This window comes from Ursus arctos, unplaced genomic scaffold (assembly GCF_023065955.2).
Source record: "Ursus arctos isolate Adak ecotype North America unplaced genomic scaffold, UrsArc2.0 scaffold_22, whole genome shotgun sequence".
Taxonomy (NCBI): Eukaryota; Metazoa; Chordata; class Mammalia; order Carnivora; family Ursidae; genus Ursus; species Ursus arctos.
In genome coordinates, this window is record NW_026622897.1 from 10796265 (window position 1) to 10811200 (window position 14936).

The 14936-nt window shown below is 36.1% G+C and overlaps 1 protein-coding gene across 1 annotated transcript in view; it reads left to right on the forward strand.

Annotated features, from left to right (window-relative positions):
• Nucleotides 1–14936, forward strand: part of LOC125282441 (NXPE family member 2) — a 64937-nt gene that overhangs the window by 27106 nt on the left and 22895 nt on the right. Inside the window, 5 exon segments of the mRNA XM_048217129.1 lie at nucleotides 13500–13659; nucleotides 13662–13742; nucleotides 13745–13897; nucleotides 13900–13961; nucleotides 13964–14224. Coding sequence (XP_048073086.1) covers nucleotides 13500–13659; nucleotides 13662–13742; nucleotides 13745–13897; nucleotides 13900–13961; nucleotides 13964–14224 — 717 coding nt within the window.

A 14936-nucleotide genomic window follows, 5' to 3' on the forward strand; every position in this document is an offset into this window, starting at 1 on the left:
ACAACAAAGGCGGTAAGAATATTCAACTGGGGAAAGACAGTCTAACAAATGGTGGTGGGAAAACTGGACAGCTCTATGTGAAGGAATGAAAGTGGACCACTCTCATATCATACAAAAATAAACTCAAAATGGATTCAAGACCTAAATGTGAAACTTAAAGCCATAAAACCTTAGAAAGAAGCATACACAATAATTTCTCTGACATCAGCCAGAGAAATTTTTCTAGATATGCTTCCTCAGACAAGGAAACAAAAGCAAAGTTAAACTATTGGGACTACAAAAAATAAAAAGGTTTTGCAGAGTGAAGGAAACCACCACAAAGGACAAGGCAATCTACTGGAAGGCAGAAAATATTTGTAAATGATATATCTATTAAGGGGTTAATACCCAAAATATATAAAGAACTCCTACAACCAGCTCAACACCAAAAAACCTCCAAATAACCCAATTTAAAAATGGGCAGAAGACCTGAATAGATGCTTTTCCAAAGAAGACATCCCCATGGCTGACACATGAAGAGATGCTCAACATCACTGATCATCAGGCAAATGCAAATCAAAACCACAATGAGATACACCTCATGTCTGTCAGACTGGCTGAAATGAAAAAACACAAGAAATTAGTGTTGGTGAGGACATGGAGAGCACTTGTGTGTTGCAGGAGGGGTGGGATGCAAACTGGTGCAGGCACTATGGCAGACAGCACGGAGATGCCTCAAAAATTAAAAATAGAAATACCACATAACTCAGTAATTTTACCCCGGGTATTTATTCAATGAAAATGAAAACACTAATTCAAAAAGATATATTCGCCCTTATGTTTATTGCATCCTTATTATTTATAATAGCTAAGATAAGGAAGCAACACGAGTGTCCATGGATAGGTGAATTAAGATGTGATACACACACACACACACACACACACACACACACACACACACACAATGGAAATTACTCAGCCATCAAAAAAGAAAGAAATCTTGGCACATGCAATGATGTGGGTGGAGCCAGAGTATTATGCTAAACAAAATAAGTCAGATGGGGCGCCTGGGTGGCACAACGGTTAGGCGTCTGCCTTCGGCTCAGGGGGTGATCCCGGCGTTATGGGATCGAGCCCCACATCAAGCTCCTCCGCTATGAGCCTGCTTCTACCTCTCCCACTCCCCCTGCTTGTGTTCCCTCTCTCACTGGCTGTGTCTATCTCTGTCGAATAAATAAATAAAATCTTTAAAAAAAAAAGTCAGAAAGACAAATACCATATGATTTCCCTCAGATACGGAATTTAAGAAACAAAATAAATGAACATGGGCGGGGAAAAAAGAGAGGCGAAACCAAGAAACAGACTTTTAACTACAGGGAACAAACTGATTGTTACCGGAGGGGGGATGGGTGGTGGGCCGGGCTAAATAGGGGATGGGTATTAGGGAGGACACTTGTGTTGAGCACGGGTGTTGTATGTAAGTGATCACTAAATTCTACCAAAAACCAATGTTACACTGCATGGTAACCAACTGGAATTTAAGTAAAAATTTGAAGAAAAAAGTTAAAGTAGTTTATCACCAGAAAACCAGCCTTAAAAGAAATATTAGAGGGAACTTATTGAAATGGAAAAGAAGAGGCCATTAGAAGAAAGAAATTACAAAAGGAAAGCAATTCACTGGTAGAAGCAAACATTAAGACAAAGATGGTAAAATCAATTAGATCTAAAGGGACTCAAAATAAAAAGATGTAAAATATGCCAGCATATGGATAAAACATGTGGGAAGGGGTAAAACTAAAGATTTTTTAGAATGTGTTCAAACTTAAGTGACCATTAACTTAAGATAAACTGCTATATACTTTGGATGTTATATATGAACTTCATGGTAACTACAAACTGAAACCTAGGATATGCAAAAAAATAAAGAGAAAGCAGCCAAGCAAAACACTAAAGAAGGTCATCAATCACTAGGGAAGAAAGTGAGAGAGGAAAGGGGAAGAGAATTATAAAAGCAAATGGGAAACAATGAACAGCATGGCGATAAGTACATACCTATCAAAAATTACTTTAAATGTAAATGGACTGAAACAATAAACCTGAAAGAAGAAACAGGATAATATCTTCATGATCATGGATATGCAAAATTGTTTCAGTTTTCAAATTAGGTGTAAGATCCATCTTGGATTTATATCTGTGTATGTTGTGGGACCAGAGTGAACATCAGTTTTTGCACACAGATGCCCAATTGCTCAGGTACGTTTCGTTGAAGAAGACTGACTATTCTTTCTGCTCTAAAACAGCAGTCAGACTTTTTTGGTGAAAACTGTGACCACATATGTGCAAGTCTCCTCCTGAACTCTCCATTCTATTGGCCTATTTGTCAATCCTGTGTCAGTATCACTATTTTAATTATAGTAGCTTTATATCATGGCTTGATACCTAATGTGATTTTGAGAACTTTTTTCTTCAGAATTGCCCTGACTCTTCTGGGTTCTTTGCATTTCCATATAATTATAGAACAAGTTAATTTTAATTTTCTCAAAAAAAAAAAACAAAAAAAAACAAAACAAAAACAAAAGCAAAAAACAACCCTGCTGATATTGTTGGAGATGCATCAAATCAATAAATCAATTTAGAGTGAATTGATAGTAAAAAGTGAGTCTTCCAATTCATGAACATAGACTATGTTTCCATTTATTTAATTCTTCTTTAGTCCCTTAATGCTTTGGTGTTTTCAGTCTAAAAGTCTTGTGCCTCTTTTGTTAGATTCCAAAATGTTGTACTTTTTAGATTTTTTTTATAAACATTGGGATTTTAAAATTTCACTTTTCAATAACTTCACTTTAATACAAGCAATTGTTTTATACTTTGACCTTTTATTCAACAATCTAGCTAATAAATTATTAAAAATTTAAAAAATAAATGTACATGGACTAAATGCTTTAGTCAAAAGACATAGGGTAAAGGAATGGGTAGAAAACCTTCAGACCCGATTATATGCAGCCTACAAGAGATTTACTTCAGACACCAGCTCTGAGATCACCACCAAGGGCTTACAGGAGAAAAAGGAAGTTATGGAGGAGGCAGAAAACAGAAGAGATGCACCTACTAATGGGAACACTAATGAGGAAAATGGGGAGCAGGAGGACAGCAAGGAGACCGATGAAGAGAAAGAAGGGGGTGAGGAAGAGGATGGCCATTAAGACGAGGAGGTCGCGGCAGCTGGGGCAAAGGGCAGCTGAAGATGATGAGGGCAATGAGGCGGACAGCAAGAAGCAGAAGACCAAAGAGGATAATTAGCAAAAAAGGAAAAGTTAAACTTAACAACAAAAGGTCACCATGACCTGTTCACCCTCCACTTTCTGTCTCAGAATCTAAATGTGGTCACCTTCCAGTAGAGTCCCGTCCTGCCGCCCCCGTGGGCAGTGCCAGCCACATGACACACGCTCTCCACCACCCAACCACAACCACAATGTGAATTTGCAACAGGGGAGGAAAAAAGAACCCAAACTTCAAAGGCCCGGCTCTTTCTTTTTCTTCAATGTACTTTAAAAAGGAAAATGTGTATTTTTATTGACATTTCATATTTTTGTACATATTGTTAGGAGTCATTTTTAATGATCTTGGATAACCAAACTGGCTATCAGATGGTTCTCTGTCCTGCTTGTGGTGTGACCATGTTCATTATAATCTCAAAGGAGAGGAAAAAAACCTCATAAAAAAGGTGAAAACAACAACAAAAATCTTATTCTGAGCATCCTAGGAACTTTGTACTTAGCTCTACTCTAACTAGTTGGTTTGTATGAGATGGTAAAAAAAGGCCAAAGATAAAAACTTTCTTTCCTTTTTTGTCTATGAAGTTACTATCTGTTTATCTGTTTATTTATTTTTGGCCTGTTTGATGTATGTGTGAAACAGTATTTTCTAACAGTAAACCGGAATTTATTTTGCTGAGTTGTTCTAACAACAGCAACAAAATGGAGTAGCAAATCTAAGGGAACATAGATTTTAACAACAGTAACAAGACACAAAAAGGTGCGTAATATAATGGTAAAAGGATCAATCAACAGGAGGATAAAACAATTCTAAGTATCTATGCACCCAACATTGGAGCATCTAAATGCATAGAGCAAATACTAAGAGACATAAAGGAAGAAATGGACAGTAATACAATGATAGTACAGGACTTTACATGGACATCAACGGATAGATCATCCATACAGAAAATCAATGAAGAAACCATGTCTTTGAATGAGGTTAGACCAGATGGATTTAACAGACATATACAGAACATTCCATCCCCAAATGGCAAAATCACCTCCTCTTGAAGCGCACATGCGACGTTCTCCAGGATAGGTCACGTTAGGCCACGAAACAAGTCTTGATAAATTTAAGGAGATTGAAATGATATCTAGTATTCCCCCCCCCCCCAACCACAATGGTATGAACTAGAAACCAATCACAAGAAAAAAAAAACTGGCATAAACACAAACAGGTGGAGGCTGAATAACATGACCATTGGGTCAATGAAATCCAAGAGGAAATAAAATAGGTGAAGACATACGAAAATGAAAGCACAATGCTTCAAAATCTTTGTACAAAGAAAAAGCACTTCTAAGAGGGATATTTACAGCAATACAGAACCACCTCAAGAAATGAAAAAATTCGAAAAAACAATCTAACCTTACATCTAAAGGAACTAGAAAAAGAAGAACAAAGCCATAAGTTAGTAGAAGGAAGGAAATAAAAGATCAGAGTGGAAATAAAATAGAGGCTAAAAAATCAGTAGAAAAGATCAATGAAAGCAAGAGATGGTTCTTTGAAAAGAGAAACAAGGTTAATAAAGTTTCAGCCAGAGTCATGAAGGGGAAAAAAAAAAAAGATAGGACCCAAATGAAATCAGAAATGAGAGAGAAGTAACAACAAACACCACAGACAAGTAAAGGATTAGAAGAGACTACTTGAAAAATCATATGCTAACAAAGTAGACAAAGTAGAAGAAATGGCTAAATTCCTCAAAACATACAATCCTTCAAACCTGAGTCAATAAGAAATAGAAAAGGCTAAAATCAATTATTAGTAATGAAATGGAATGAATAATTAAAAAGTCATATTGATTGTAGGACCAGATGAGTTCACAGATAAATTCTACCAAACATTTAAAAAAGAGTTAATGTCTATTCTTCTCAAACTATTAAAAAAAAAATAATAGAAGAGAAAGGAAATCTTCTAAATACATTCTACAAGACCGGCATTTCCCTGATATTCAAACCAGACAAGCACACTATAAAAAAAAGAAAACTACAGGCCATATCTCTGATGAACAAGATGCAAAAAATTCTCAACAAAATATTAGCAAACTGCATTCAACAATCACTACAAGGATCACTCACAGCTATCAAATGGGATGCATTCTGGGGATGCAAGTGTGGTTCAATATCCACAGATCAATCAACATGATGCAGCACATTAACAAAGTGAAGGATAAAAATCATATGATGATCTCAACAGACTCAGAAAAAGCATTTGAGAAAATTCAATATCGATTCAGGATAAAAATTCTCAAAAACAAAATGGGTTTAGAGAGAATAGACCTCAACATAATAATGGCCATACATGACAAACCCACAGCTAACATCATACTCATCATTGATCTCCAGTAAGTGCTGCTGGTGAACAACAGATCAGGAAGAGAACAAGGATGGCAACTTTTGCCACTTTTACTCAACATAGCGATAGAAGTGCTAGCCACAGCAATTAGGGAAAAGAAGTAACAGGCATCCAAATTGGAAGAGCAGAAGTAAAACTATCATTATTTCCAGGTGACATGATACTGTACATACAAAACCCTAAAGACACCATCCAATAAACTACTGGAAGTGATAAATGAATCCAGTAGAGTCGTGGGATACAAAATTAATATACAGAAATATGTTGCATTTCTATATACTAATAAAGTAGCAGAAACAAATTATGAATCCCATTTATAAGTGCATGAAAAAGAATAAAATTATAGATATAAACTTAACCACGGAGATGAAGGACCTGCACTCTGAAAGCTATAAAACATTGATGGGAGAAATTACAGAGGACACTAATGAAAAGATACGCCATGCTAAGGAATTGGAAAAATATTGTTAAAATATCTATACAGCCCAAAGCAATCTACACTTCCAATGGAATCCCTATCAAAATATCGATTGCATTTTTCACAGGACTAGAAGAAATAATATTAAATTTGTATGGATCCACAAATCACTGAGGAGCCAAAGCAATCTTGAGCAAGAAGAATGAAGCCAGAGGTATCACAACCCCAGATTTCAAGATGTACCACATAGCTATAATAATCAAAACACTATGGTACTGAAACAAAAATAGACCCAGAGATCAATGGAACAGAATAAGGAGACAGAAATAAACCCACACTTCTATGGTCAATTAATCTACAAAAATGGAGGCAAGGATATACACAGGGAGACAACAATCTCCAGTAAGTGCTGCTGGGAAAACTGGGCAGCTACATGGTAAAGAAATGAAACTGGACCGCTTTCTTACACCATACACAAAAATAGAGCAAAATGGATTAAAGACCTAAGTGTGAAACATAAAAACTAGAGGAAATCATGGGAAGTAATCTCTGACATCAGCTTTAGCAACATTTTCTTGGCTATGTCTCCTCAGGCGAGGGCAAGAAAAGCAAAAATAAACTATTGGGACAACAACAAGATAAAAAGCTTTTGCACAGCAAAGGAAACCATCAACAAAACGAAAAGGCAAGCTACTGAATGGGAGAGGATATTTGTAAATGATATATGCAATAAGGAGTTAATATCCAAAATACATAAAATTACACAACTTCAACAACCCTCCCCGAATTAATCCAAGTAAAAAATGGACAATCTGAATGGACGTTTTCCCAAAGAAGACATTCAGATGGCCAGCAGACATATGAAAAGATACTCAACATCACTCATCATCAGGGAAATGCAAATCAAAACCATAATGAAATATCACCTCGCACTTGTCAAAAGGCTAGTAGCAAAAAGACAACGTGTTGGTGAGGATGTGGAGAAAAGGGAACTTTCGAGCACTGTTTGTGGAAAGGTAAACTGGTGCAGCCACTATGGAAAACAGTATGGAGTTTCCTCAAAAAATTAAAAATAAAAATAGTATATGATTTAGCAATTCCACTACTGGGTTTTTACCCAAAGAAAACCCAGCTACACCCAAATACCAAGTTATTACCCAAAACATTTATTCAAAAAGATATATGCACCCCAATGTTTAATGTAACATTATTTACAATAGCCAAGACACGGAAGCAACTCAAGTGTCCATCAACAAATTAATAAAGATTCCACACACAGTGGAATATCACTCAGCTATTAAAAAAGAATGAACTCTTGCCAGTTATGAAAACATGGAAGGACCTAGAAGATATTATGCTTAGTAAAATAAGCCAGACGTAGAAAGACAAATACCATATGATTTTACTTACAGAATATAAAAAAAACAAGTGAACAAGCAAAACAAAAATATCCCAGAAATAGACACAAATACAGAAAACTGGTGGTTTCCAGAGGGAGGGTGTGAGGGATGGACAAAATGGGTAAAGGAGATTAAGACATACAAACTTCCAGTTATAAAGTAAGTCCTGAGGATGAAAGTACAGCATGGGGAATGCAGTTATTAATATTTTAATAACATATGGTGATGTATGGTAACCATACTTATTGTGGTGAGCATTTTGTAATGTGTAGAATTGTTGAATCACTGTGTAGTACACATGAAATACAATATTGTTCAACTATACTTAAATAAAAAGAAAAAATCACTTATGAAATACTAAGGGAAATTTGTACACTAACCTTAAGAAATTGCGTATTGGGATAAAATGATAGTTTATGTTTATGTTTTTATAAAAAATTGAGTATTCATCTTTTATAACTCATTCTGAAGTACTTGTAGATTAAACAATATGATTTTCTTTGAAATAATCCTGTAAGAGGTAGATGGGCAGGAAGTGGATAGCAATATAGACGAAATAGGATTGGTCATCATATGCCAACAAAATGGACAAAGTAGAAGAAGTGACTAAATTCCTCAAAACATACAATCCTCCAAACCTGAGTCAGAAAGAAATAGAAAAATCTAAAATCAATTACTAGTTATGAAATGGAATCAATAATTAAAAACTCACATTCATTCCAAGACCAGATGAGTTCACAGATAAATTCTACCGAACATTTAAAAAAGAGTTTATATCTACTCTTCTCAAACTATTCAAAAAAAAAAAGTAGAAGGGAAAGGAAAGCTTCTAAACACATTCTACTAGACCAGGATTTCCTTGATGCCCAAACCAGGCAAACACACGATAAAAACAAAACAAAACAGAACTACAGGCCAATACCTCTTACGAACAAGATGCAAAAATTCTCAACCAACTATTAACAAACTGCTGTCAATGATACACAAAAGGATCATTGATGGTGATCAAGTGGGATTGATACCGGGGCTGCAGAAACAGGTTTCTAAAGCTGAGTGATGAGTACACTGCAGAACTAAGTGGTGCTTACACTTCTCTCTGCTTCTGTATGCTTTTAATATCCATAATAAAAAGGTAAAATATCTTAAAAATGACAATATATTGCTTAATGTACTTAATGGTGCTAAATTGTACGCTTAAAATAGTTGTAACGGTAAATTTTATGTTATATTTAAACACAATAAAAAAAATGGGCCAAAGGAAAAAAAATTTAAAAAGATGATCCAGTGATTTTTTATTTATAAGGCACATCTGAAATTAAATAGATGAATTCTATTATTTTGTTTCAACATGAACGTCCCATGTGTAAAGAACCCTGCTGATGTCTTAAGTGGTCTATTCTGAGTCCTTGGTAATCTCACCAGCTGGTAATACCAAGCTGGATTTCAGATATGACCATTGGCTAGTGGAAGAGAGCCCAACTCTTCAACTTAAGAGTTTTTCCCCTCGTTTAGGACCCAGTATTAGGAAATGAGTCCTAAAGGCAAGAATTTTAACAGACTCGAGGACAAATATGTTAGCTCTGAGTAATCAGATAAACGCTCTGCCCTGGAAGTGCCATGTTAAGAAGTAGTTACCATTCTTCTTTGAAAACACTAGCAAAAATATATATGCACCCCTGTTTATTGTAGTGTTATTTACAATAGCCAAGATATGGAGGGAACCCAACTGTCCATCAGTAGATGAAGAAGATGGAAGGCATGGGTGTGTGGGGGGGTGTGTGTTTGTGCACCATAAACAATGGTGTGTGTGTGTGTGTGTGTGTGTGTGTGTATTATATAATGGAATATTACTCAGTATAAAAAGGAATGAGATCTTGCCATTTGCAATGGCTTGTGTGAGCCTAGAGGGCATAACGTTAAATGAAATAAATTAGACAAAGACACCATATGGTTTCATTTATATGTGGAATTTAAGAAACAAAACAAATGAACAGAGATAAGAGACAAAAAAAAATACGGACTTTTCAATACAGAGAACAAACCGGTGGTTGCCAAAAGGGAGATGGGTGAGGGCATGAGTGAATTGTTAAATTATTATATTGTACACATGAAACTAATAGAACACTGTATGTTAATTATACTTCAATTAAAAAAAGTTACAATTCTTCAAAATCATCCAGAATGTGTTCATCACCTATTAATGTAGATGCTTTTTAAAAAAAAGATTTGAGAGAGAGAGAGAGAGAATGAGTGGGGGAGGGACAGAGAGAGGGGGAGAGGCAGACTCCCTACTGAGCAGGGAGCCCAGCCTGATCCATCTCAGGACCTGGTATCATGACCTGAGCTGAAGGCCAACGCTTAACTGGCTGAGCCACCCAGGCGCCCCTAGCCTATACTCTTCTTTAATTTGGTGATTACTTGGATCTTTCTAATGTAAGAACTTCAGGATATTTCTTATTACAAAAAGATATGGGAAGAGAATTGCTTAGTTACAATCAGTGACAGCCTACGTCAGACACAAGGAAACAGATGGATGACTGTCTTTATTAAGTTTGCTCCTCAGAGCTTCTCTGAGCCCTTTGAATCTTAAAATATTTAGCTTAGGCTCTTTTTTGGACACTAGTCACTTTCTTGACTCAAAAAATTGTTCTTAAAGGAAGGTGAATGGTTCTGGACTTAGGAACATGGTTTACAGAAATATAGTGAGAATAACATTTTTCTGAAAAGAGAAATCCCCATGCCAAAGATAGAAGAAAAATATTTTTTTAGATAAGAAAAGCTATCTGGTGATTTCCTTCCAGTCTTTTGAGAATCAAATGTCATCAGCCCTGTATAGCCATTCTTTAAAGAAAAAAAAAATGCTTTATTGATATATAATTTGCCTACCACATAATTCACCCATTTAAAGTCTATAAGTCAAAGGTTTCTTGTACATTACCTTATTAATTATAAATGTTGTGATTATAAACTTTTCTATTTTAACCACTGAAATGACATTAATTACGTTTATAATATTATGCAACCATCACCACTATCTTTTTTCCAGACCTTTTTAATCACTCCACATGGAAACCCCATATTCATATATATATTCATATATATTGATATATTCAGGTATATTCATCGTATATAGTTCATATATATATATATATTGAACTATAACTTCTATTCCACCCCTCACCCCCATGAAGCCATTCTTAACTGTTCCAGGCCAAATTTGCTATGGAATTTTTGGTACCCCCAAATTTTGCTTACGTATCTTTCAAGTTATTTACTTTTTGTAGTAAGTTTACATGTTTGTTCATCTCACTAGATTAGCTTTCCTGGGGATATAATCATATCAGCTGCAAATGATAATTGTGTCTTCCTTTCATAATTAATTAGTAGTAATTAAATTATTAAGATCAGTAAGAGGGCAGAGAGTATCTTTGTCATAATAAAGAGTAGACTTTGCTATCCACTTGGCTGAATCTAGGTGTATAAAAGAATAAAAAGTCCAATCATAGAAATACTAAAGTAAAATGAAATATTTAGAAATGAATGTGTGGAGAACAGTCTGAGATTAGAAGCAATAGAAATATGTCACAAAGGAATTCTTCAGTGCTTAAACTGTAAATATTAAGTACTCTAAAATGTCAAGCAATTAATCAAATATTTTTTGCAAAATTGAGAGACTGAATGTTAAGATGTTTGTTATATAAAGAACTGTCAACTCAGAAATTGAAAACATTGACATCAAAATTAAAAAACCGGACAAAGGAAATAGACCATTCAGAAGAAAAATATTAGTAAAAAAAAGTATTTGAAGGGAAATGCAACTGAAATACTATTTTAAATTACTTTTATTTTAGTACCAGTGTAAGTCTCCATTTTCATCTGTCGAATTTGCAGATATTTTTAATAACATTTTATAATTTAATGAAAAATATTTAAATTGATGACAGATACAATCTTGGTGAGCACGCAGCTATTCATTCATCAATCAGAAGATGGCTTTTGTATGACTCTTTTCTTTCAAGCAGCTAATTAAAAGCATATAATATAGGAGGTGTTACAGGATTTTTTTGGCATAACTAAATACCTTATTTCAGAAAAGTCTTTGGTAACAGTTATGAAAGGAAATAGTATACCTGGACTTCAAGCCTTTCTGTGTAAATATTAAACAGCAGTCAATTTCATATGTTTTGTTTCTTAAATTCTACATGAGTGAAATTATAAGGTGTTTGTCATTCTCTGATTTATTTCACTTAGCATTATACCCTCAAGGTCCATCTATGTTGTTGTAAATGGCAAGATCTCATTTTATTCATGGCGAAGTAATATCCCATTATATAGATGTGTACACACACACACGTGTACATACATACATGAATGGATAAAGGTTATATTATACACATATCACATCTTCTTTATCCATTCATCTACGGGTGGACACTTGAGTTACTTCAATGTCTTGGCTATTGTAAAAAAAAATGCTGCAATAAATAGAGGGGTGCATATATCTTTTTGAATTAGTGTTTTTATTTTCTTTCGATAAATATCCAATAGTAGAAATACTGGACCATAGGGTAATTCTTTTTTTAATTTTTTGAGGAAACTTGAAACCTCTTACACTGTTGGTGGGAATGCAAACTGGTGCAGCCACTCTGGAAAACAGTATGGAGGTTCCTCAAAAGGTAAAAATAGAGCTACCCTATGACCAGCAATTGCACTAGGAGGCATTTACCCCAAAAATACTGAGTCAAAGGGATACATGCACCTGATGTTTAAGGCAGCATTATCAACAAGAGCCAGATAATGGAAAGAGTCCCTATTGTTTTCCACAGTGGCTGTACTAATTTGCATCCCCGCCAACAGTGCATAATGCCTCCTCACCAACACTTAGTATTTGTGATTTTCATTTTAACCATTCTGACAGGTGTAAGGGGTTATGTGGAATTTAAGAAACAAAGACAAACAATGAAAAATAGAGACAAAAACGAAAACATTTTGCTTAAATATAGAGAACAAACTGGTGGTTTTCAGGAGGGAAGTAGGTAGGAGGACAGGTAAAACATAAAAGGGATTAAGAGTACGCAAGTAATGAATCATGGAACTTGACATCAAAAACTAGGGATGTACTGTATGGTGACTAACATAATATAATAAAAAATATTATAAAAAAAGAGTACACTTATTTTGATAAGCACAGAGAAACGTACAGAATTATTGAATCATATCGTACACCCAAAACTAACATATAACACTGTATGTTACCCTTCAATAAAAATAAAGTCCTTCTCAGTTAAAAAACAAAAAGCAGTCAACTTAAAAAGTAAAACAAAGCAACAACAACAACAAGCCAATTAACAAACAAACAGGGGTTGGTTTCCACATCTGGCTTCACCCATGTCATTTTAGGCCACGGCTAAACGTACCTCTATGGGGCTTGGGAGGCTCCCGAACAGATTTTAAATTAGTGATGACATTCCCTTCAGTTACCCTGTTATCCAGATGGATACAATGACATTGTCAGCTAAACCTATTTCATTTGATTAAATATTTGTGTATTATTAAGAGCACTATATGTAACTTTTATTCTTTGTGTGTTGAGAAGCTGAGTGGTGTACTGAACTAAGACTATGTAGACCATGACCTGACGAACGAGGGGGCACAAGCCCACACACATGGGGTCAGTGGGTAGTTCCCTCAGCACCCAAACTCCCACTTCAGGAAAGTGAGACCCACAGGGTCCTTTTGATTAAAGGTACAGTTTAATTTCAATAAACATCACAAAAATAATATATACTTATTTTATGTAATTATTTTAAGCCAATGACTTCCAAAAAAAAAAAAATCATCTCTTGGCAGCAGAGGAAGTCACATTTCATGGAAATTGATTCTTAGGATTCCAAAACTGAAAACTGTTAGAATCCATTTTTGATATGTGATTATATCTACTGAAATGTGTATAAGCTAGACCATAATAATTTATACTGAAAACAAGCCATATTATTTGCTGATAATATATCCCTTTTTCCTCAATACTTCAGTTCTTGTTCAGTTTGAGAAGCCCTACTCCCCTGAAGCAATAGAACATCTTCAGAAAGTCCTTATACCTTGAAATACCACTGGATCCAGCAGTTTCACTAACAACAGAGACAGAGCTGAGAATAAAAGGAATCATGGGGAAACTAGACCAGCCGATCCCACCCAACCTTTCACCAACGTGAACCCCACCGGTGCTGCACACAGCACAGCCACCATCTTCCCCCCTCGAGACACCTGCTGCAGGAGGTTCAGCTAGACATCCTGCTGGAGGGGAGGGACCGCTTGGGATGCAGGAAGGAATATGGCGGGGATTTCCTGAGGGCTGGGATGTCCTCCCCAGCCCTGAAGGCAGGAACTTCAGGAAAGGTGACAGACTTCAGCAACAGCACCCGTCTTGTCAGTGTATCTTTGAGGGCTGGGTCTCTCTGTCTCTCCTGTTCAACCAACCCAGTGAAGGAGTATCAGAGCTCTCGGGAGGGCAAGGAGCCAAGGCTACGACAGAGTGATCTTCATAGGCCAGTTTGACAATAGCATCTCCTGGGTCCTCTCGGAGTGTGGTCTGACCCTAAACTCAAGTGCTGAACTTGGCAAATACCTGGTCTACCGAGACCAGGAAGCCTTCTACTGCGTGAGGTCTCCACATGTTCCCTAGGAGGCCCTGACCCACAGGACCACCAGCAGTGGAAACATTGCCTATCTTAGAAAGGAAAAACAAAGTCTTTTCCACAGGAAAACAGGCCTTCACATACAATAATCAATACAAAGGAGGCGGCTTAGGTTCAGACCAACCCTGCCTAGAAACTTTTCCTAATCAAGCTCCCTTAGGTCAGTGAATGTTGACTGGGTTATAAATCCATCCATTGCTCAGAGTCAGGTCAGCTGCTAGTGTGCTCACAGGGCCCCATACAGGTCACCGCTACACTGTGGCTTTAAGGAACATAACCAATGCTTTTGCATATGCCTGTAGTTCTCCATGGTTTGTAGTACTTCTAGCCTTGGTAACTTTTTAGAGACCAGTATTTTCTATAACATAGTTCCATGGAACATAGTCCATGGAACAATCCTACAGGATATTAATAGATGCTAGGTTAAAAAAAAAAAAAAAAGGAAAAGGAGGGGGTGAATGGTATTATTCTTTAGTTACTCCACCTTGTACATTAAATAAATGGCCAAATCCTATGAATTATATGTCCCATATAGCTCCTGAACCCAGCCATTTCACACCATTGCTGTTGCCTCAATCATTGTATAAACTGTCATCGTACCTCCGCTCAATTATTGCAACGATCTCCAGAACTGATTTCCTTGCCCACAGTCTTGTTTCCTTCAATCTACTCTCCACACTGCACCCAGACTAATGTTTCCAAAATCTAGATGACTTTTACTTTTTCTTGCTTAAAACCCTTTGTATGATCTCATTGCTCTAAGGATAAAATCCA